Consider the following 24,742-nt stretch of genomic DNA (forward strand, 5'->3'; position numbering starts at 1 on the left):
TTGTCATTTTTATTTGTTTTTATTTAAAATATTTTTGACTAGAATTTATTATTTATATTTTATTATAAGTTTTTATTTATTTGTTTTAGTAATTTTAGTACTTCAACATAAACTTAAAATTTGACATATATTTAGAACATAAGTCACCAGCAACGCCGGGTCCTTCAGCTTCACCCACTCCTTCACAATCACCAGGATTCTGATGCACTTCACCTGTCAGGACCAATCAGTGACAGTATAAAGTCACCTGCCCATCACCACCTCAGTGTCATGTACCTGCGTTGTCTCCTCCTGTTTGCTGACAAACATGAGGATCTGAAAATTATGACCATTTTCACTTTTGGTTGAACTCCTTTTCTCTTTAATGTTATGCTGTTCAAAGTAAAGTTCCTATGTTTTGGGACCATGTCCACACATTAGTCAGCTGTCCCACGATCCCACGCCAGTCAGTAGAGGCCTGTTACTGCAGGTCTGAGTTTAAATTAACCCATTAGCAGCTACTGCTATGGCTTATTTATGAGCCACTGAGGCTGATGTCCCAGTTAGCCAGCACTGACAACATGCCATTAATGGTGATCTACAGCACACTGTCTAACCTAAAGGGACAAACGACAAGGTGGACGTATGTATGTGTGGAATGTGCTGTAGAAAAGGTATAGAATGCATTAACTAAATGGTCCAAGTCCCCCCCCCCCCCCCCCTGAATTTCTCACTGACAAATCAGTTTGGGATCGGGAAAACTTCTTCCAGATTTGCATATTTGTAGATTCAGAACATTTTAAATTCTGATGTATGAGCCTAGACATTGATATGTAATGGTTGAGCAGCTCTGATACCAATGTCTGGGTCCAGTGATTTATTTTTTATTTTTTTTATCGAAAGAGATCTCGGTCAGCAAAAAAGCCTTCTCTCAGGACCGATAGGAAAGAAAGGTAGGGGAGGTGAAATGAAGGTTAAACTGAAGGCAGTCTGCAAAAAAGAGGGAGAGGATTGATGAGGATGAGGATAATGTGCCGAAAGAGAGTGCAGTGTTCATCTCATTACAATAGAAAGATTGTGTTGGGGGGGGGGGGGGTATGGACGGATGGACAGTGCAATCACAGTGGACAATGGATCCGCACTGTGAAATTGCATGGAGGTAATGAAGGTGAGACATAGAAGCTGAATGGAAGAGGTGACAGAAGAGTGAGAAACAGAGAAGGGAAGCAAAGGAAAAAGTAACTGGAACCTCAGAATTGAATGAGGAAAGTAAGAGGGGCTAGATCAGATGAAATAGTCTCACTTTAAATCTTTAAAGGTCATGTGATGTTTCGAGGGGTCCTATGTAGTCAGAATGAGGCCTTCTTGCATGCTGCAATTTATTGCTTCAAGAATCCTTACAGCAGTACACCAACATTACCAGCTCAGCTCTCCAGCACAAGGCCAGCAGAGGGTCATGGTTGTTTTTGTCTGTGCATCTGTCTTCTGGCATTTTAATTAAGCTTTGTTTAACTTATTTCAAATTAGGGCTGCCACGATATTAGATTTTTCATATCACGGTTATTGTGGCCATAAGAATTCATGATATCGATATATCATGATATCTATAGAAACCTTGGGGCGAAAAGATATCAGTCAAATTATTTTTTACTTTGTTTATTGAGTTTTTCTTTTGCACCCAACAAACATAAGGATACTGATAAACGCAGGGCACAAGACTGTGGCTTTCTCCGTCTTCTTTGAAGCGCCTATGAAATAACAAGTGAGAAAATACTGTAAAGTTCAACATTTGTTAACATTAATGTATTAACTAACATGAATAAACAACGAACAATACATTTATTACACATTTTATTAATCTTTGTTAATGATAATAAAAAAAGTCGTTCATGTTTTAGTCCACAGTGCATTAATGTTTACAAACACAACTTGTGATTTTAATAATGCATAAGTAAATGCTGAAATTAACATGAACTAAGGTTAATAAATGCTGTGAAAATATTGTTCATCATTATTTATGTTATTTCTGTATGTTAACTAATGTAATTAACTGATGTTAACTAATGAACCTTATTGAAGAATGGCCGCAGATGAGGCATTAAGTGCATGGCACTGCGACCAATTTACAAGTTTAATGTAGTAATGTGGTCGCTCAGCTTTTCAAGATAACTTTTAATCGTGTAACTGTTAATAGATTTGAAAAAAAAAGAAATAAAGTGTTACGCACAGGCTGTATTTATTGCAAATACAAAAACAAGGTGAGTAAAGAAAACGCGGTACTTATTAAAATAATCACCTTTCCTTAAATATATGAACCATAGACTGTATAAAAACATGGACGTAGTGTCCGTGACGTCACCCGTAGACTCCTGAAGTGTGTTTTTGAAGCCTAAAGTGTGTAGAGCGGGCCGTTGCCATCTTGGCAGCGCGTCACCGCGCGACTCTCCCGGACAATCAAAAATGGGCAAAAAGGCGGGAGCTAGTTGCTGTAGCCACACCCACCTAGCACGGCGGCAGTGTCAGCAGCGGCAATCCACCTGTCACTCAAGTGGCTACGCCCTTAATTATGCAGAACTTTAAGTCTTAATATAATTTAAACGGATGAGTTATAAAAAAAATCACCCCCCTCACAGTTGTCATGAAGGGCAAAATTAGCTATTTAGACCAAAATCATTTTTTGAACCAGGCTGTAAACATGTTTTTTCCTGGGCATTTTAACATGGGGAGTCTATGGGACTGACTCCCTTTTGCAGCCAGCCTCAAGCGGCCAGTCGATGAATTGCAGTTTTAGTCACTTCCTTATTGGCCTCACAAGAGAGAGCGGGAGGTTGGCGCTCGATATGAACACAGAAAACAGCTGTTAACAGGTTAATATAACATTTCCCCTTCTATAACTAGAAAAATAATGACAACTTTGATGAACATGGCTCTCCTTGGAGTATCTGTGAGTGCTGCGTCGTCTTCTTGTGTGACAGTGTCAGCGTTAATTAAGGCACAATACCGTCACCTGGGAGCTCAACCAGGTGCTGGCCCTGGAGTTTTTACATGTGGTGTTATCATAAGAGAACTGTTCATTTGAAATATTGAGGTTATCGCTAATACCGGTGTATCGTCACACACTAAATTAACACTATATCAATAATTGTTGTTTAAATATAACGGTTATCTTCAATTTCGGTATATCACAACACCTTTCTCTCTCTCTCTCTCTCTCTCTCTCTCTCTCTATATATATATATATATATATATATACATACACACACACTGATTTTCCAAACATTTTCAACTGGGTTTAGATCAGGATTCTGGGCTTGCTATTTCATTATTACAATGTTCTTAGCTTCAAGGAATTGCTTTACACATTTTCCAGTGTGACGGGGACAATGTCTTGCATGAAAATACAGGCTGATTAGGAGATTCTTGCAGGGAAGGTACCACGTGTTGCTGAAGGAGGTTCAGATAAACGTTAGGGCTGGACTGTTATTCGAATATTTTTTCAGTGGTTTGGCATTAGATTTTAAATTTTGAGATTTTAATAATCCTATTTTTTTTTTTTTACACCTGGCATCCCCTGTGAAACGGTCTTCATTCGCGCTTGAATATAGCTGTTTTCTGTACTGTCGGGCCGACCAGTTCTAAGGACAGTCAGTTATGTTTACAGTTGTATTTTCACGTGAGCCGGGTATGACGCGGCACAATTGCAATCGTTTTCAAAAGAGTTCTCTTTTTTTTTTTCTTAGCAATGCATATTACTAATCAAAAATTAAGTTTTAATATATTTACAGTGAGAAATGTACAAAATATATTCATGGAACATGATCTTTACTTAATATCCTAATGATTTTTGGCATAAAAGAAAAATGGATAATTTTGACCCATACAATGTATTTATTTTTTTCTATTGCTACAAATATACCCATGCTATCTATGACTGGTTTTGTGGTCTAGGGTCACATTTTATTCGTTTTTAAAATAATAACTTTGCATAATTGTGAAAAACAGAACAGGTCAGTGTGTTACTTATGTGTCAGCTCCTAATGAAGTGATTAACCAAGTGGTGGTGGGTACCTTGCATTTGGTTGTTACTTGATTTAGCATGTGTTAATTTTGGACCCTTTCTGTAAGGTTGCTTGTTAAAGCCACCAATCTGCCTGAAGACTCTTAAGGTGAACTCCAATTTAGATTCAGGCAGTGTAGATTGCTCACAAAGCACCATTCATTTGAAAGGCACAGCAAATTCTATTTTTGTAGACGGCACATCCATTTTCCTGGCCGGTTGAACTGCATGTTCCCTGTTCCCAGGTCAGGGCCACTGAAAGCCACAGACACTATTTTATCATAGCTCCTTGTCCAATGTTCTTGCCCACTGTGAAGCTGGAGAGAGTGAATCATCCTCTCAGTCTGTCAAGAGAAATAGTGTTAGGAAGGCACTAACTGGCAGAGAAACCATTATGGCTTCAGCGACTCCTACATCGCCCCCATTTTCCCATCGACTGAGGCATCCCACCCCCAGACCACGCTCTCTTTTAGCGGTCTTATTGGACTTGATCTAATCCTCAGCTGTAATGATAACTGTAAGGCAGGATAAGAGGGTTGTGCTGGAGTTTAGTTGCACTTGTTGAAGTTTGTGTTCATTTAAAAGATGCTTCCTTATGTAAAGCAACCTAAAGTAGGCATTTCTCCCAGAGCAGCGCTCAAGGACTCCTTAGTAAGAGAGACTCTCTAGATCATGGATCCCCACTTAGTGGATTTGGAGTTAGAACCTTATTTTACTAGTGCAGATCTTTAGCCACTAAGCTACCACAAAGTCCCTTGGCAGCCATATTCGTAACGCCCCTGAGCAGCTGTTTCCAGCCATGCAAAAACAGCTCCTATCTACTTGAATAGAGAAAGACTTGAATTTAATTTAAATGTTGCATAATAATAATATTAATTACTTATGTTATTGTTTATATTAAAATGAATTTTATAGGGCTACTTATTTAATTGTTGTGCTTTTAAACTGTTTTTTTTTTGTGTGGAAACCATGATACTGTTTCAGGAGGCTTTGATAAATATAATTATTTATTAATTATTTGACATAAAGACCTTTTGTAACTTTAATAATGTCTTCACTGTCACTTTTAATCAGTTTAATGCATTCCTGCTCAAAAGTATTAAATATAATTTAGTCAATTTCTTGTAGTCATGATATAGTTACATTGAAGTGCATTTTAACTGGAATTTATGTTGAAATGTTGAAAAACACTTAAATGAAGATTTACAACATTTCTGGGGTTTTTTCTCTCTCTGTCTCTCTTCAGGATGGTCAAGCTAATGAATGTTCTAGAGTAAATTAACAGTCGATTTACCCTTTTAACTGCAGAGCAAGACTAGCCTACAGTACATACTGAGCATTATGATTTCTGTTACACACTGCATCCTCTGCTTCAGCAGTCTCTGGCTGCTATCATGGCTGGCTTGTATAACTAGTTATGTGGGTGTGAGGGAATATATATATATATATACCAACAGCAGGAGTGGAGTTTGCTTTTTTCCTTATGTTAGAATCAAGTGAGAAAGCACGGGTTAGATTTAAGCTCCAGAAATAAATAAAACCTGCTCTATATCAGAGAACTACAAAGCGGGAAGAAATAGTTTAACATATTTATTAAGCTTAAGCCGTTTTTCTCCCGTATAATTCACTAAATAATATTATATATATATATAATATATATAATTTTTTTTTTTATTGCAAGTTAAAACATTGTAGCTTATACAATGTAAAATAACAATGTCATATATACATATACAAAAGACAGAAGAACATACAAAACACCCCCAAAAAAAAAAAAATATATATATATATATATATATATATATTTTATATTTCAACCTCCTAAAGCCTTGTCTGCTTTCAGCTGGCTGTGCATTGAAGCCACTCGATCCACGCGTGTCAAAAAGATCTTGGCTCTCTGCTCCCTGCTCTCGTTGCTGCTGCATGAAAAGCAAATTGAAAAGGATATAGAATATTCTAGGACCGTGCATGTAATTCTGATCTTTTATAGCGAGAGTGGGAGACAGAGAGATGTGATTGTGTCTGGCGTCACAAGCTGTGTGTTCTGAGCACAGTGGGCCAGATGTTTGAGCAGAATTCAGGATCTGAAAGCCTTGAGGGGGAAACATTTAACAGCCTTCCCCCACGTGGCTGTACAGCTTCAACTTGTCTTCACTTATCTTTATTCATTAACTCCGGGCGTATCTGTCTGTTTTTTTTATTTTACAAAGTATTTTTTTTGTCTTCACATTCTCTCGTTGTATTCCCATGTGTGTAGAACAGTATGTGTGAATCTGTATGTGTTGATCAGGTGTCTGTTCCCATATCCCAGGTTTCTATTTCCTTCTGCTGCAGTAAATTTCAGTAGCATCATAGATCATTCATAAAGACGTGGCATGTTTTATTCATCCGGGCCCCTCTTTCCTTCCGCTTTCTTTCACTATCGAAACACTCACCAAAGATGGCTTGGCCCAAATTACCCCAAATGAAAAATGTAACTTTTAAGTGGAGAAGGCTGTTAAATCACAGGCTCCTTGTTTCCTTTTTTTTTCTCGATATGATGTCATTAGTATTTTTACCTCCCCGCTAATCTCTATACTTTCTTTGAAGTTTTCTACTTTCACAGACAATGTTTCACCACTGTTTTGCATGACCAATTAACTTTTTTTTACCTGACTGTCTATCATTTCACAAACTAAATTTACAAGTCTACATTTATTTATTTATTTTTCCTCCATATCATTGAACCTGATTTGGCAAGGCTCATTGCCAAGTGTAGCAGCTGGGGCATGATTAATCATTTTATATATATATATATATATATATATAGATGGATATAGATAGATGGAGATAGATAGATGGAGATAGATAGATAGATAGATAGATAGATAGATAGATAGATAGATAGATAGATAGATAGATAGATAGAAGTTATTTTTACAGATACTTTTTACATATTTAATTTTCAATCTCTCTACAACCAACCAAGGACAAATTAACTATAATAATTTCAAAAGTAATATAATAACAATGAATATAAAATAAAGTAATTAATCAAAAATGTTACATTTAGATTAGGAAACTGGAACTCCTGTAGCAAAATATCAAAGAAAATTTCAGATAACATGATCCAATTTACCTGTTTTTAAATACATTTTTATTTGGGAAAACCACTTTTATAATCTTTGATCACCCCACACACACATAAGCTTGCACGTACAGGACTTAAAAAGGCCATAATTAAGCAATGTGCTCCACAAACAGAGCAGTGTGATTTGCTCTGGGGTTAACTATGCTGTGTAACTGCTCTCTCGGTAAATACACCAGTAGAGCTTGTCCTCCTTTCCAGTGATCCAGAAATCAATAGAACATAGCGGCATGGGATTCTCATTCTGCCAGGTGGCTTCGAGAGTATAAGTGTGTGTGTGCTTTTCATTCTTCTCTGTTCTCTTATGCTGTTGCTATCTTTTGAGGTCTAATCTTTCATATCAGTATGAAAAGGTCGAACCATTGATACTAAAAAAGTATGTATGTGTGCATACGTGCTCCCACTCTAAAACAAATATACCTTTTGGTTGCTCATGTGATGCAGGTACATTATGAATGAGACTTGTCTAGCCACTTGATTATCCTCTTAAATTATTAATGGTTTCTGGTGCTTCCCTTTGGCTTCCACCCCACTCTTTCTCTTTCTCTCTTTGTACCCTCACTGTTATGGCCACAGAGAGGTTTGTATGGGCTCTGTGTGTGTACAGAAACAGGAGAAGGTCAGAACACTAAATAGATCATACCCGGTTAGTTCTCACCAGGAGATATGCACAAGTAATTGTGCTTGACTTAACTGTTGAAGTGGTTGTGTCATATACTATATGTTGCCAATGTTATGGAAAAACCATTGCATTATTCATGGATCTAGAATTTCTTGGTCAATTATATATTTTTAACCAAGCCTGCATTTATTTTATAAAAATTGCAGAAACCGCAGGGCCAGCACTACCTATAGCCAAAGCAGACAATTGCCTATGGCAGGGGTGTCCAAACCCCAACCCTCAACATGAATTTTGCTTAGGGCATCCAGATGCCCTGGCAAACCATGATACATTTATAATTTTTTTTCAGGATTATTTGATAAATAGAACATTCAGAAGAACAGCATTTATTTGATATAGAATCATGTCACTTTTAATCACTTTAAAGGTTTAGTTCATCCGAGAATGAAAATTCCAGACCATTGTATTGTTGACCAATCAGAGCAGACTGCTCTTGTCGGAAGGAGGGACTTTGTAGAAAACGATGTGCTTGACAGAGACGGGGCATAGAGGACCTACAATAATGTACAGTATTTGAAAAATAATGTGTTTTTTGAACATTAAAGCATGTCAGCATATTCTGTTAAATCAAATACACAACATAATGATATTTAAAAAGCATCATATGACCGCTTTAAAGTAAAAATGTAAAGAGATCTTTTGGTTGTTTGTTTTAATCAGATAAAAAAAAGTCCATAAATGAGAAGGGGTTTTAGTGTGATATCATCCCGAGTGTATTTCGCAGGCCCCCTTTATTCCACTTTAGTTTGTTTTGTCTTTGTTTTCCTTTGTTGATTGGAACAGTATATGGGCTGTGGTACAGTGCATACCAGGAAGTGTCTCTGTTCAGATGCCTCAAGATCAACTGAATACAGTAGACATTATGTACATTATGTACATTGTGTTAGTTTGTCTTGTCTGATTTAAATACTTGAGGCTACGGTTTCCGGTTCCTAATCAGGGCACAGCTTCTAGTGGATGTTCTGAGAGGATTTCAAGATGGTAAATGTAAAGAGATACTTCCATGGCTTTCATAATATATAAAAAAAAAATCATAGTTCAGTGTTTCTGCCTTGCTTTTTTATTTACATTATTCCCAAAAACTGTATAAAAAAAAAGTTAGGCAGAGAAAAAATATTCAGGTGTAATGGAAAATAGATATAACACACTGTTCTCTTGTGCCATGGTAAATTTTTCAGAACTTTATACTCTACAAACATGATGGTGTTCTGTTCTGTGGACTGCAATAGACTCCAATGGCAGCAAAATAATAATACTAGGAGAAAACAAACACTATAGGAGGGTAATTCACCTTCTGTTAGCAACATAATGTTCTTTTTCGGACATGGGGCATTTTATTTGGTGATTAGATATGACTTGGGCTCCCCATCACAGTCCTTTTTTTGTGATGAGAACTGAAGCACTGTGTCCCATTGTATTAATGTCTAGGTAGGTACTAGGCTGTATTTTTATTTCTGATAAGTAACCAGCTCTATATGATATGTTTTCTCTCTAAAAACATAGCATGTGTAAATCTTTACTTTGATCTAGGCCTATTGAAGATAGCTCAGAATGTGTTTTCTTTATACACCATAATGTAACCAGCACCTTTTGTTTAAGCAGGAGTATACAGAAGTAACCATTATAGGACCTTAAGAAATTGCCTTTCACTTTATATTCAAGAGCTTCATTTTGCTTGGCTGCAGTGCAAACAGACCACAAAGCTTCTACAAATTAGTGAATGTACAGTACAATCTAATAGTTAGAGCCGTAATTAATATTCATGAGTTAGGCCAATAAGGTATATACTGTAATAGCCTCCCAAAGTACACACTTTTTATATTGAATCTGTGTCAAACTATATGAAAAAGTTAATGACACTTGGCAGTATTGGGCTTTTGTATTTGGAGCTTGGTGTCAGTACGTCTGCTCTCTTGCAGGAGCTGGCAGATTTGCGGCATGTCCACTCCAAGGTTAAAAAACAGTACCAGGAGAAGATGGCCGAGCTGGCACATGCTAACCGGCGTGTGGAGCAGCATGAGACAGAAGTTAAGAAGCTCCGACTGAGGGTGGAGGAACTAAAGAAAGAGCTGGGCCAGGCTGAAGATGAGGTGAACCAAAGCATTCACTCTAAATTATATTCATTATTGCTTCAAATGTGTTCTGTGGTTTTCTTTGTTTTGGCCATAGTTTTTTTATTCACTTTAGTAATTTTGTATTTAATTTTTGTATGTAATTAATAATATTATATTATATTATATTATATTATATTATATTATATTATATTATATTATATTATATTATATTATATTATATTATATTATATTTAAAAAAATAATGAATTGTATAGGTTTAAAATTTGTAAAAATTATATAGATATAAAATAACCTTTGCAAATTATAGCAAACAGTTATTTCATGATTATTAGATAATTTTCCACCCATTCTTCCTGTCCATTTTTACTGTCAGAAGTTTTTTTTTTGATCATCAGCTAGGTGACATTGCATTAGTGACTTATTTAAATCAGTAGAATTCTCAGCAACAATTCTCAGTAAATCACAGAAAACCAAATCTTTAAGTTTTCTAGGCATATACACATGATTAATTCATGTAAACTATAGTATGTATTATGCATTTGTTTTAGTTGGATGAGGCTCATAACCAGACCAGAAAGCTACAGAGGTCCTTGGATGAGCAGGTGGAGCAGACAGAGAACCTACAAGTTCAGCTGGAGCACCTACAATCCAGGTAACCAGATAAATATATGCACTAGGGCTGCCCTCGACTAAAGATTTATCCGGTTGACGAGTAGTCGTTTATTTTAAGCATTAGTCGATTATTAGTAACACTTTTATTAAAAACCATAGAAATCATAATAATGAGCCTTAATTGCTTACATAGCCTAAAAAGTGCTCAAGTGCACACACAAAAAGGCTTGCCAAAGCGCATCTGCAAATATAATAATTATGAATGTGTTAGTGAAAAACAGCAAGTACACTGCATTAACATTCTAATAATTTAATACACTAGTGCTCTCTGTTTTCGGTTTAAGAGATGAAGTCGACGACACTCTTCCTCTCCACCGTAGTGGATACACCTTTATGTTTCATACGGATTACATAATCTGAGAATATGTATTTTCTATTTGAATTGGTTTATTCCAAATTTTTACTCTCTATAGGTATATTTTCATGTCTATAATAAAGCAAGAATACACAGAGTTTTGAAGTGACTAGCTCAAATTCAGAGAGACCGAGACGAAAGAAAGCGCATCCTGTTTGCTTTATTTTACAAAAGCACAACGTTGCACTGTTATTCTGAGTGCACATGAATAAACAGAGTCTTTATAGATATGAAAGATGAATTACTCTTATCTGTATGATGACCAAAAATGACAAAGTATTTTAAGAGCCAATGATCACACTGGCACCTCCATCAGTCCTGCAGTAACCCAAGCTTCCACACTCCACACAAACACGCAAACAGCACACTTTTACTAGGCTAACATTAAATTGAGCTGCAATATAAAGTTGCTACTACATACATATTTCAGATGATAAGCCATATTTGAGGTTGATGAAAGTTAGGTGAGTGTATGGATGTCCTGCCCAATTCACTATATTACCACATAGACCAGCCGTTAACGAAACTCTGCAAGACGTTTGAGACTATTGTGTTCAGTTCAGATGTCTTTTGAGCAGTATTGAATACAGGATAAGCTTCTCTGTTACCCAACATCATGAATAAGATGGCAGGTTTATAGTGTAAACTGTCAATGATATCCTCGGCTTATTCTCTCTTTCAGTCTCACTCTCTCATTATTCTGCTTGCATTCAGGCTTGCACCTACCCGCAGCCAATCCCAGGCTGCCTGGATGTGGGTTACCGTAGTAACAGGGAGACTTACAGCAGTGTAGAGAGAACAGTGACAGGCATGGCGGCATGAATGTGTTTAGAGGGACATTCACACGGCACAATTCCTCCACTTCACACCTGTGCGGATACATATGATTAAATTATGAGATTGTCATGAAGACATAAGTCATTTATCTAAAATATGCAGCCTTACAAATTTTTTGTTCTTAACACTGGATTTGTGCAAAGTTATATTTCCTTTATGGGTATAGGAAGAGATGTCAGTTGGATTCAGTCCAGACTGTTGAGAAAAAAAATGTGTGACTTGAGAGGTGCTTGCCTGTGCATGATGTTAATGTGTTAGAGGTGGTTGTTCGAGCATTGCTAAGCGTTTGGTAGGTAATTCTATGTGGTTGCTTACTGGTCCGTGTTAAAAGAGTTCACCCCCATGTCTCTGTGATGTTCTTTTCCTAATTCTTATTCTTTAATGTATTGTTTATTTTATCATCTGCCAGGGAATCCTGTTCCTAAATGGTTCAATTAACAATTTTGTACTTTTAAGGAATAAGTTTAAAAAAAACTGTTGCACTTTCATTGCTAAATAATGGATACAAAATATGTATCAAAAAAAAAAAAAAAAAAAATATATATATATATATATATATATATATATATGATAGTAATATTTTAGTATGGTACACTGTCAGCAGTGGCAGAAGAATGCATGTGCAAAAATTGAAACCAAATTCAAAAAGCATTCAAGTTTAAGTCCAAACATTTTTTTAAAGCCTTTATTATATCATGGCTAGAAATATTAACAACAAGTAAAAATAACAGCCAAACATGCTTTTTTTTTGTTTTTGTTTTTTCAATAATTTATCCAAAGAACACCAAGAGATATGGGCATTATAAATAGGAATCACTCTCTGAATTATTGCCGTTGTTTAGGATATTCTTCAAATTCTTTTCTCAAAAATTTCTATATTCATGTCCATGGTTCTAACGCTGTGGGTGTTACAATATTAAGTTTAATAATTAAGCTTAGAGATTTGAACAAACCCCTAGCCCCAAGTATAAGCAATAACAATTCTATTCAGATTATGTTTGCTTAAAAACTTTAACCACTCTGTTGGGAGAAAAGGTTGCTTACTAGGCTGTCAGCAAGTGCCATACATCGCAGTGAAAGTGAAGAGTTGAAGAAAGGATGCAAGAACAATCAGACCGCCCTTCTGAGAGGTGGGCCAGGGTTCAGCACTATAGCAGTGATTGAGGAAGAGAGGAGCAGGCCATGGGTGGAGAGGGCGACAGATGGAGCTGAGCGCTTGTCCAAGTTGTCATGGAGACAGAGGATGGTCTAGGGGCGGATTTGGAGTAAGTGTTGTCAAGGTGACAGGAGAAGGCTGGAAATGACAGTATTAAGGATCTCATAGCACTTCAGTCATTGAGTTGACTTAGAGTTATACCCATATCTGATGCCACAGGAAGTTCAGAGTTGCATCTTTTCCCAGCTGGCTCTGACTCTGCCCAATTCATGCCCTGGAGCCAGAATACCCTGAACAACAAAATCCGCGGTGGACACAGAGGATCAGATCTCATGATTGAGGTAGGCTCCTCAAACAGGGTGAACTGGCCCGGTGTCCCACTCGCAGCTGCTGTGTTTGCCTGTTAGTCTCGCAGCATGAGACGGCAGCACCATTTGGCACCCCCACCTTGCCTATTTGCTTCTTTCTTCATTAGAAAGCTGTGAACTCACAGTCTCTCATCTCTGGTTCACCCTTAGTGGCTTATTGTTGTTCTCTCGTTGTTGTCATCCCTGTTCTAATTCTCTTTTTTATTTATGCCTCTCTGTCTCTTCCTCTCTCACTCAGTCTCTACAGAGAGTAGATGGTAATTGACTGTATGTGCTTCAGTCTATAATCATATAATCAAACTTGGTGTGTAAATCGATATATGAGGGCAGACAATGTTCCTAAGCCCTGCAGGAAGAACAGCAGCCTGCCAGGTCTGCGTGTCACATATGCCACATGCGTTCAACTCTTGTTGTCCATATATGTTGACTGAGACACTCATGGTCTATTTGGAGTGTGAAACACCACAAAGCCCTTCAAGTAGATCAAACAACATACATTAATTGCAAATTCTTTCACTATTTACTCACCCTTGTGTCATTCTAAACCTATTTTTTCTTCTGCAGAACGTAAAAGAAGAAATTGGGAAATATGTCAGTAGGCAAACTGGTTTGATGACCAATGTCTTGACCATTGTATTGGGGAAAAAATGCTGAGATATTTTTCAAAATATCTTCTTTTATGTTCCACAGATTAAAAAGTAATACAGGTGTGAAGTTGATCTCTTATGGCTTTATGATCTATAATAAATCTAACTATATTACATTATATCTATTCATTTATGTACAAAAACATACATGCAGTGATGTATGTTTTGGTTTTGTATTATTTTTCTATTTTTCTGTATTGCTGGTGTAAAACTGACTAAAATAGAGAATGTCATTTTTCTGGATCACAATCAACTTTTTGTGATCAAAATCTAATTTTCAGCATGTCCACTTTGATACAGTAAAAAGCTCCAATAATATATGCACACTTGGTTTTGATTATGTCACAGGATTATATTAAATTCAACATGAAATGGCTGTTACAATCCATTTTACCTCCATAAAGTAAAGGTTTTTTTGGTGAAATGGGACATGAAATGAAAAAAAGGTGGGGCTTAAATGTATTACAATTGTCTCTATTAGGCAGTTAGATCAAATCTGTTGAAATACAAATGGGATTGGTGAAATCTGCTAAAAAGGAAAGTTAGTTATTTCAGTGGCAGAATTAATTGCAGTTTGCAGTTAGATCAATAACTTTTCAAGAAAATAAATGGGGTCAAATTTAATTTCTCATTGAATTTAAGTGTTTAAAATAATTGTTTCTAAATAACTATAATTATTTTTATATGTACAGTAGGGCTGTCCATGCGATTGTAATGTGCATCTCGTCAGTAAAGCCGGTTCCATGATTGGTAGTAAATACCATCATCTGCTTTCAGATGGAGTGGCATTTACTACACAGAGCAGTAGTTCAGTGACAATTAGGCAATATCACATTCAATATAGTTGAATATCACATTCAACTGCAGATGAATCACATTCGATTATGAACGTGCTATTGCCTAGCTTGTCAATGAATATTGCTCTGTGTAGTAAATACTGCTCCATCTGAAACCAGGTGATGGCGATTTAAATCCAATCACGGAACCCGCTTTACTAACGAGATGCGCTTGACAATCGCATGCGATTGATTGCACAGCCCTAATGTACAGCATGTTTTGGACTCCAAGCACAAAGAATTTAAAATTTATCTTAACTGAACATGAGGGTTTAGGAGGGTTTGTTAACATGATAGTGGTCAGGGGTGGGATACAGATGAAAGCTTGTGTGTGTGTGTGTGTGTGTGTGTGTGTGTGTGTGTGTGTGTGTGTGTGTGTGTGTGTGTGTGTGTGTGTGTGTGTGTGTGTGTGTGTGTGTGTGTGTGTGTGTGTGTCTGTGTGTCTGTGTGTGTCTGTGTGTGACAGTGTTAATTCTCTGCAAAGCACTTTGTAGACCTGATAGCTTGAAAGCTTTGAGGAATGTGCCAGATATGGTTCTCTGTGAAGGAATGAGCTTCCCAAAGACATAGGCATGATGATGGGGCTTTGCATGAGATGTGAATGTGGATCCCCAGTTGTGCTCTTATCTGAGTTTCCAGACATTAAAAGGCAAGCACTTAAAGCGCACCTTCACTGACTGACTGGCAACTCATCAGCTTTGTGTGGCAGAGTGAACAGAAGGGCCAATTCTAGCCATTTTGACCCACTAGGCAAAATCCAAAACGTTGTTTAAAATGTTGATTTAAAGTGTCAGTTTTTTCATTATTATTTCAGTCCAGTAAAATGTAGTGTCAGTGCGTATTGGCTCCCCCTCCTGCTGGTGGCACCCTAGGCGACCGTCTAGTTTGCCCATGCCTAGAAACGGTACTGGGGAACGGCACAGTTTATTTTTCATTATTATTTTGTACTAGCATGTGGGGAAGTAGAAGTAGAAGAGGGGGATGTATTAATATTTCAAACAAAGGATAATGGAAATGTCTTTGCAGTAGAATTGGACTATCATATATGTCTGACTGACATTCTTTATTGTATTTTTTTTTATTTATATGTCTCTGTGCCAGTAACATTGGGGTAGAACAATTACATAGCTGCTTTACTATTGGTCACATTGGGTTCCCATTGGTTTGGTAGAACAGCAGTCAATTCCGTACTCAATTAATGCTGTAGCATTTTACATGAAAACAGAAAAAAGATAATATCATGCCTAAGGGTCTAAATTGATTCTTTGCCCCATAATAAAATTGAAGAATAACAGGCTAGCAGAGTTGCTGATCACATGCTCAGGAACTGTAAATGGGTAGTTGACATGAATTGTCAAGCAGTGACAACAGTATATCTGGTAAAACTATTTTACAATATTTCAGCATGAAAGTTCAGCATGGCTATCACAGGAATAAATCTCATTATAAATGAAAATATAATTACATTTAAAATAAATCAGTTAATTTAAATAGTAAAAATATTTCATAATACTAAAGGCATTTTCTGTAGTAAATGCAGTATGGGTGAGCATAAGAGACTTCTTTTTAAATTAACAAAAAAATACTGTACTGACCCCATGTTTTTTAATGGTAGTGTGTACAGTGTGTGTGTGTGTGTGTGTGTGTGTGTGTGTGTATATATATATACTAATAATTGTAGTAATCCAGGGTGATCAGTAACATGGTTTTTTCATTTCTGGTAAAGGATTTAAAAAACACTAATCAAAAATGACAGAAAAATATGTATTTAAATTGTACATTTTAAATAATCTCCATGTTATTTGTGTCATCCGCATGCTAAAATATTCATAGTCTTTCAGATAAAGCCTGATGGCATGAGTCACTGTGTGGGCTCAACAAGAATCTTTTTTGTTTCATTGTTTGTGTGTGTCTCTGTATTTATGATCTCTAGTGTAAATTGCAGCCTTGTTAAGCTTTGGACTCAAAAAGCTTTTAGCCTCTGTGAGTGAGGCACTGTGGTCAAAACAGTGCAATGTGTAATTTAGCAGTGTTTAGTGTTTCCTGACAATAGGTCCCTCTTCCGTGGAGGATCCTGGGCCCTTATTTGCCCCTGAGAGGCAAGAAGATTTTCATCTGTTCAGTTATACAAACACTAACAATATAGTGAGTCATCAGCTGTTCAAAGACAAGAAGAGGGTTTTTTCCTCTCCCCTCTTTTCTAACATCAACCTCTTGTTCTTTTTGTTTTTGTTGTTATGATTGTTTTACATTACCTGTTTACACTGCCAGCACTTTAATAGCCAGGAAATGTTTTACTGATCTGCCAAAAAGCCATTATTTCCTTACAATTACATCACAAACGTACAAATACAGTACTTGAAAAGAATAAAGACGCAAGACCGAGTGTGAGAGACTGAAAGAAAAAGGATGAAAAAACTGACGGAATGGAATGGTCTTAATGAATTGTGTGTACTGGTGACCAGCTGTTTGTGTTTGCCATTATAATACTCTCTATAATATTCAGATATCTTATAAATCATTGTAAAAACAAAGATTTAATCTATTGTACTTCACACTGGTTGCTTATTCTGAGCTATTTTGCATTTGGACAGATAGAGAAAGCAACTCTTTCATCATTACATTTAGAAATATTGCCAACGTTTATTTTCTGATGCACTGTTGACCTCAGCCAACTGAATTGATCTATTAGCACGTATTAATGTTGTTTGCCAGTGGTTGTCATGCCAGCAATAATGAAGCATGTACAGTTACTTTGATTCCCAGAACTCCTGTTTTTATTGGTGTTGTTTTCTGATTTCTTGTACCTATTCTAATGCATGTAACCAAGAATGGACCAAGAACTTCTCTTTCTTTCTTTCTTTCTTTCTTTCTTTCTTTCTTTCTTTCTTTCTTTCTTTCATTATTTTAGATTTATTCATTGATTTATTTTTATTTTTTGGGAAAGGCTGAGGCGTCAGCAGAATCCTGGCCTCTTTGGCAAGATGAGGACATCAGCGTCCTCGCGGTTTGTGCCTGAAGATGCAGACGTCCCCCCTAGCGACCCAGATGAAGATGAGGAAGAGGAACTGCAGCTCCAGATCCCCTAAACTGTTCACTCCAAACCTGGGAATGTAGGAAAGACTCGTAGCTCACACCCAAGCATTTCACTTTCCCCTTCATTTCATCTCCCAGCTGAATCCAGAAGAGGACACAGACTTCACAATCCTCAGCAGACAGATAAACACAAACAGTTTCAGTAGCCACTTTTCAACAGCTTAAAAGATGTGTGCCAGGGCCAAAGCAGCTTAAAGTGAGACTGAAATCTCATCTAAAAATCTGCTTCTCTGTCTCAACCAGTATATTCCTGGTTATAGTCCAAGATGGCACATAGATGATTGATCTAAAGATACACAGAACCTTGTACACGTTCTTTGTACAGGTGTTAGACTCAATTGTTGAAACCCTGTGACTTTTGAGGGTCATATGAGCACTAAAAAGCCCCTTTGATGCCTAGTGACCTCTAGAATGCACATGGTAAAGTAATAAGAGCACACAGTTCAAAGCAAGGAAAAGCCAATTGTTACTTGTTCACACTTTTAAACAGTGATTCCTTGGAAATAAATTGACATGGTCTAGACACAACACATTACTATCTATTATCTGACCTACAAAAAAGCACCCATGCGTCCATACAGTACCTCTGCTTTTCCCTGCCTCCCCTCTTCATTTTTTCCAATCGCCTGCATTATTTTATTTTTGTCTTGCCACCCTTTCCTTTCAATTGTTCCCTTTTGCTCTTCCCATTCATTTTGATTTCTTATATAATCTTTTGTCAGCCCTCCCACACATCCCCATGCCTTAACACCAACTCTCACATCAATATTTAAAACCACCCATTCAGAACACGATTATGTTTCCTGTGTCTGGGGAACATTTAATTTATGCTGTGTTGTTACCGAAGAGGCAGGCAAATAATTCGGTTTTTGCAAGTAGTCCTGTTTTAATTGTCCCAGAGTTTTTCTTGGTGACCATATAAATGTGTTTCTGTCTTTGCAGTGGAGAACTAGTCTTGTTTTATATAGGAAGGGGGGAGGGGATTGTGGGTAGTTTATGAAAGAGTCGGTTGGATTCTTATTCAATATATACAAGAATAATTGCTTTCTCCTTTTGCATTTCAACCTGTTTTAAAGGGACCAGTGCATTTAACAAATGTTCTGTTGATTTTAAACAGACTTTTAAGCAATATTATACTGTCTACATCTGCAATGGGGACCAATACTGATTCATCTTCAACTGGGAATTTGTACTGGTCTTATTAAAGTATTTATCAGATGTTTGTTTTTTACTTAAGTGGACTGTATAACAGTTTTTGGTATTTGTTTGTGTTTGTATGTTACCTCTATAAATGTTTAGTGTATATACAGTAAATACTGGCTGTGTGACAGTTATTTTGTGTCAGAACGGTGTGATTTTAATCTATGCTGAGTTTGTGTGTGAAGGAAATGCATTCATGTTTGGAACAACAGCGAGTCAGTTTTAGGTGAACTATCCCTTTAAAGCTTTTATATTCACCAATATTGCAGTGTTTTTGACTGCAATATTTTTATAAAATATTGCCGTTTATTAAATTATTTATTTGTGCACATTTTTTTACAAATTCATGTGTCCTTGTAATCTTATCAAAAATACTCACATGAGATTGCAGTAATTAGCAAACAATCCAATCAATTCCAGATAAACGAAATCACCTCCTGCCCTACATATTTTTTTTTGTTGGAGAACGTACTTCACCACTTCATGCCGACTTCAACTAAAATAACACATTTGTCTGCACATTTCTAAGACCGCTCTGCCTCTCTGTGACATCTTCATAATACCATCTCTTATGAGCTTTTCATACGCTTTGAGTACCGTATTTTCCGGACTATAAGTCGCACTTTTATTCACAGTTTGGCTGGTCCTGCGACTTATAGTCAGGTGCGACTTATTTATCAAAATTAATTTGACATGAACCAAGAGAAATGAACTAAGAGAAATGAACCAAGAGAAAACATTACCGTCTACAGCCGCGAGAGGGCGCTCTATGCTGCTCAGTGCTCCTGTAGTCTACACTGAAGACATAGAGCGCCCTCTCGCGGCTGTAGACGGTAATGTTTTCTCTTTGTTCTTCGTTCTAAATAAATGCGACTTATAGTCCAGTGCGACTTATGTTTTTTTCCTCATCATGACGTATTTTTGGACTGATGCGACTTATAGTCCGAAAAATACGGTATGTGTGCGGTGTTCACAATGATAATTAATTACAGTGCAGGTAGTGTTCTGCTTGAATTGGTCTTCTTTCAGACACGCCCTTCAACCAATGATGACCCCAGGGCAGATATCTTTCTTTACGTGTCTCTGTGTTCCAAGAGGTTTCTGATCTGTTGTATGCTAAGAATAGCTGATCATTGTAGATGGGATTCAGATCATTCAGTCCAACCTTACAGCGGTTTGTTTTTTTTAAGTGGTTTATTCAGGAGAGCTTGATTATATAGCTGAGCAGACTCCAAACTAAATCATTTTTACTTTGCAGAAAACATTTACTCACTGCACTTGCAGATGCAGTTGAATGGTCAATGTGCTGGTGCACCAAAGCATAAGGTGCAGGAACTAAAGTCCCTAGAGACCTATTATTTTGTGTGTTTAAATATATGTTTAAACTGCATCAGGTTATGTTCTGCTTCAATGGATATTTTGGCTATTACTGACTGAGGTTTTGAGTACGTCATGTTCCATTATAATGATGATAGTGCAGAGACCGAACAGCTTTAGCATCCAATGGCCAACATGTACCTCTTAATATATTTTATTCTCTATTTTCCCCTTTTTTTTTACCTTGTTGAACTTCTAAAATCTTCACTTAAGCTCATCTCCAGTATCCCTGTCTCCTCCACCTATGTATGACAGATGCTGACAGAGTCTTCCTGTACCACTGAAGGAGAAGAGACGAGGTGTTAACTTTTTTGCTACCTAATGTAGTGTGTCCTCAGTTCTACCTGCACTTATAGTTAATGTTGCAAGTCATCATCTGAAGCAGGCAAATACTAAAATAACATCCTTACTCCTTTCTGACCCCTTTAATGGCCTCCAATTATCCACATCTCAAACTTGTCGAGGAATAAGTGCTTCTGTGGAAGCGAAATTCAACATTGACATCTGGAGACCTCAAGTATGAAGGCTCAAAGGTGTGCATGCAACGAGAACAGTATGGTAATATCTATAGAGATTAACAAGATTTCCCCACTGAGTGTCTAGAACACATTTCTTGTAATGCTTTACCACATTGACCCTTAGTATAGTCTTTCAGAAGGAACTGTGCGAAATGGGATAAAAATATAGCCTGTATTTAAGCTTGCTTTGCATATCTCTGCCCTCCTCCATATAATATTTGGTTATACTGCTTATATATAATTACCAGAATAAAAAAAACTTTACTGTTTCTATATATGTTATAAATACAGAGATACTAGATGTTAATGCAACTTTTCTGAAGAAGATGTTAGTGCTGAGGTGGTTTCTAAGGTACTCTTGAGTGTTTATTAAGTGCTAGCTGGTTCCTTATTGGCACAAGTCCCATCCCTGGTCTCTACAATATTCTTCTACAATACAAGTCTATGAAAATGTTGTTTGTTTGTTCTGTCATTCATCAGGTGAAAACTGCAAGTCTGAAACTTAATACCACACCTCTCCTCAACAACTACTTTTTGAGGTATCATTCAAGACTAGTACAATTTCTAGAAAGATGAGACCTAATACAGACTAACACAATGTGGAAGATATTTTTTCATCATTTATACAACCTCACTTCTTTCTCACTTCTTGAGAAATATCTCGGTGTCCATACAGTTAAGGAAGTCAATGATAACCAAAACTGTTTGGTTATCAACATTATACAAAATTTATGTGTTATGCAGAAGAAAGCCATTTGGAGTGATAAAAGGAGAGAAAATGTTGAACTGTCCCTTTGAAAGTGAATACTGGAATTCCAGATGTACCTGAGCAAACTAGACAACAAATTAGACCTTAAGAAATGTGAAGATGCATGCAACTTTACCTCCCACAGCAACCTCCCAACACTGGTCAGATTTTTTTCTCCATTCGCTCTCACTTTGAACTCCAATTTTATCCTAAAAATATTCAAAATCCATGTGAGCAACCTTGTTTCTTTATTTTTAGGGAGAAAAAAAATGGTGCTGTTCTGTTTTTAATCTAAGAACTAATTCAGGATGTGCTAAAGATCAACAAAATTAGCCCATTGGACATGGGCACAAAAAGCTGCGATTCCATCCCTTTGATTAAAAAATCGATCAATTGTTCCAATTAAAAGGAACCACTCTTAATTACTGATGCTTGTTAAACACAAGCTCAGAGTGCTGCTATTGTTCTTGGATGCTAATGAGAAAAAGCAAATTCAGATTGCTGAATTGCTTACAAGCCAAGAAGATTAGAGCTAGTAATTAAACTCTTGTCCTCCATATTAGGCAGTTTAGTCCAAACAGCTTTAAACGGTTTTGTGGAGTCGTAGATTATTATCGTATTATCGTTCCATCACTCATTTTATTTTTGGAAAGATAGTCAGTTCCTTTTTCAATGAATGAAAAATATTTCTTCCTTCATGTCTGTCCCTATACTGAGAGAGTCAAGCTGAATGAAACAAGTGAACATGACAGGCTCATCAGCTGGAATCTCCATTACTGTATGACTCCAACAGTGAGTGTGCAAACCCTTCACTGTGCTGTCAACTTCAAATGACACACCTGATGCCAACCTTGACAGACAGGAGAAATAGAAAATAAACAGTTGTTTCACAAACAACAGGAATTTTATCCTCCATCTCTTATTTAAATTCCCTTCTCTCTGTCAACTATCGCAGGGCTGTCTATCCAAGCGAAGACATCTGACAAGAGAAGTAAGCTTCCACCGGTGCAGACGCTATTTCCTCCATATCTCTTCCCAGCACGCTGTGAGAGTTAAGAGATAGCATGGTACCACGTCTGTCGGAGAAAGAGCGAATTAGATAACAGATTCTCAAATATCACTCGCTTCTAAAGCAGAAAGTCTTGATATTCATCTCATGGTCAGCTGTCATTTCAGAATGCATGTCTCTGCAGCAGGGTGGTGTGGACAGAGTGTATCTATCACTTGTTTTGCTTGCTTCATGTAATGCTATTTTATTAACAAAGTTTGGGAGGAGCACGTTCAGACAATAAACTTAATCACCACAGGTGGAGCATGTACAGATAATCAACTTAATTAGCATTATAGTAAATATATATACAGTACTGTACAGCCAACATACCTCTGTCCCACAACAGTTTTTCTGGCATCCCTCCTTCACCTTAACTCCTTACTCCTAACTATTCTCATCCCAGCTTGGGGATATAGGGAGTTCTTGTTTCATGTCAAATGCCATTTTGTCAACAGCAGGAGTTGAAACGCTGTTTTGGCTGAGAGGACCTGAAGCCATCTTCTGTGCCTCTAAGTCCTTAAGCTCTCTACAAGTACTCAGGCATTTGTATAAAGTGCAGGATTCTTGATATTTTGAGCCTGGCATAACCTGAGCAAGGATGTTTGAAATTATGGGTTCTGTCTCTTAGATGCCTGGGGTTCTAAAACCCTCATGGTGTTCAGCGTGCTCTTTAATAAATATAGCTGACATTTTCATCACACATACAAGCAGTGTCCAATATGTTTATGTCTCCATGATAACAGAAACACTTCCTACCTGTAATGATCAGGCATGCTTTTAGAACCAGTTCATGTGGAGATACTGATCAGACCAAAGGGAATTGTAAACAGCTGTAAGAACACAGTTCCCTTCAATGGACCTCATCCACTCACCAGGGCCACTAATGAGTTAACCATGGCAACCACGCTGCAGAGATTATTTCAGAATGACATATAAATGAAGACAGCTACAGTATTTGGTGTGTTTGTAGATGTTCCTTGTCTACAAAACCAATTGTCTGATCTCTATGGTGATAATTGCAGGGCATGTCACCTGACACCTGGTCATTACAGCCCATATTGAATGCAGTATTGCATTCAATATTGAAGCGACAGAAGATGAGTGTTACCTCTCCTGCTCCCCACCTTCGCGCCATTAATGACAGCATTATTGGTTCATTAGGAATTCTGTAACCTATGCAAGGTAATGCAGTCTAATGGAATACAATCACAGCTAATGAAATTAAATCTAACCACTTGGTGCATGAAGATGCATTGTGACCTTGATATTTTAATTGAAAACATCTGATACAGATGGAAACACAGACAAGAATTGTAAATAAAATGAAGCATATGTACACTGTAAATAAATGAATTGTTAAAGGAAATGCTCAGAGAACGAACGTTGTGTGAAACTCTATGGGGAAACTCCTATTTAACTTGAATACAATACAGATTGTTTCAAAGCAATTTTACAGTGTTAAACAGGAAAAATATGTGCTGATAATGCAAGAGGACAGTAAAAAACAGTCAGTGTATCAGTTAAAGTCTGTTCATTGTTGATTCAGTGATGTCATCATCCAGTTCAGTTCTCTTCCAATAGTGTCTGTGCAGTCAAGCTGCCAGAAGTTGTGTCCCCAACTAAGCAAGCCAAAGGTGACAGTGACAAGGAACCAAAACTCCATCGGTGACAGAAATGCATGCAACTAGGCGTGTTCTCCTCTGGCCAGACAAAACCAGCAACCGCTAAAAGATCAAACTGCTCGCTGCAGATGTGGGTCTTTGATCCTCACATGTAAAGTACACCGCGAAATGGAATTGAAGAAAGCAATTCACAAGCGAAGCAGGTGAGACTCACACTCTCCCAGTGAGAGCAGTCTGAGTGTAGCCATAGCATGAGCAGAGCCCAGGCAAGCAACGGACTGTTCCCATCTGAAGCCGTCTGCTGCCGGGGCTCTTCTACGGCAAAATCACCCTTCTTCG

General features: G+C 37.3%; 1 protein-coding gene across 2 annotated transcripts in view; it reads left to right on the plus strand.

The window, feature by feature from the left end:
* LOC132104879 (coiled-coil domain-containing protein 102A-like) overlaps positions 1-18,442 on the plus strand; it is a 65,187-nt gene extending 46,745 nt beyond the window's left edge. For both annotated transcript variants that reach the window (XM_059510404.1, XM_059510399.1), the window contains 3 exons: positions 9,765-9,935; positions 10,469-10,572; positions 17,739-18,442. In XM_059510404.1, the coding sequence (XP_059366387.1) occupies positions 9,765-9,935; positions 10,469-10,572; positions 17,739-17,880 (417 nt within the window). In that variant the 3' untranslated portion in view covers positions 17,881-18,442. The remainder of the gene's footprint in view (positions 1-9,764; positions 9,936-10,468; positions 10,573-17,738) is intronic.
* Positions 18,443-24,742: the final 6,300 nt, after the last annotated feature.

The sequence above is a fragment of the Carassius carassius genome, chromosome 2 (assembly GCF_963082965.1).
Source record: "Carassius carassius chromosome 2, fCarCar2.1, whole genome shotgun sequence".
NCBI classification, from domain to species: Eukaryota; Metazoa; Chordata; class Actinopteri; order Cypriniformes; family Cyprinidae; genus Carassius; species Carassius carassius.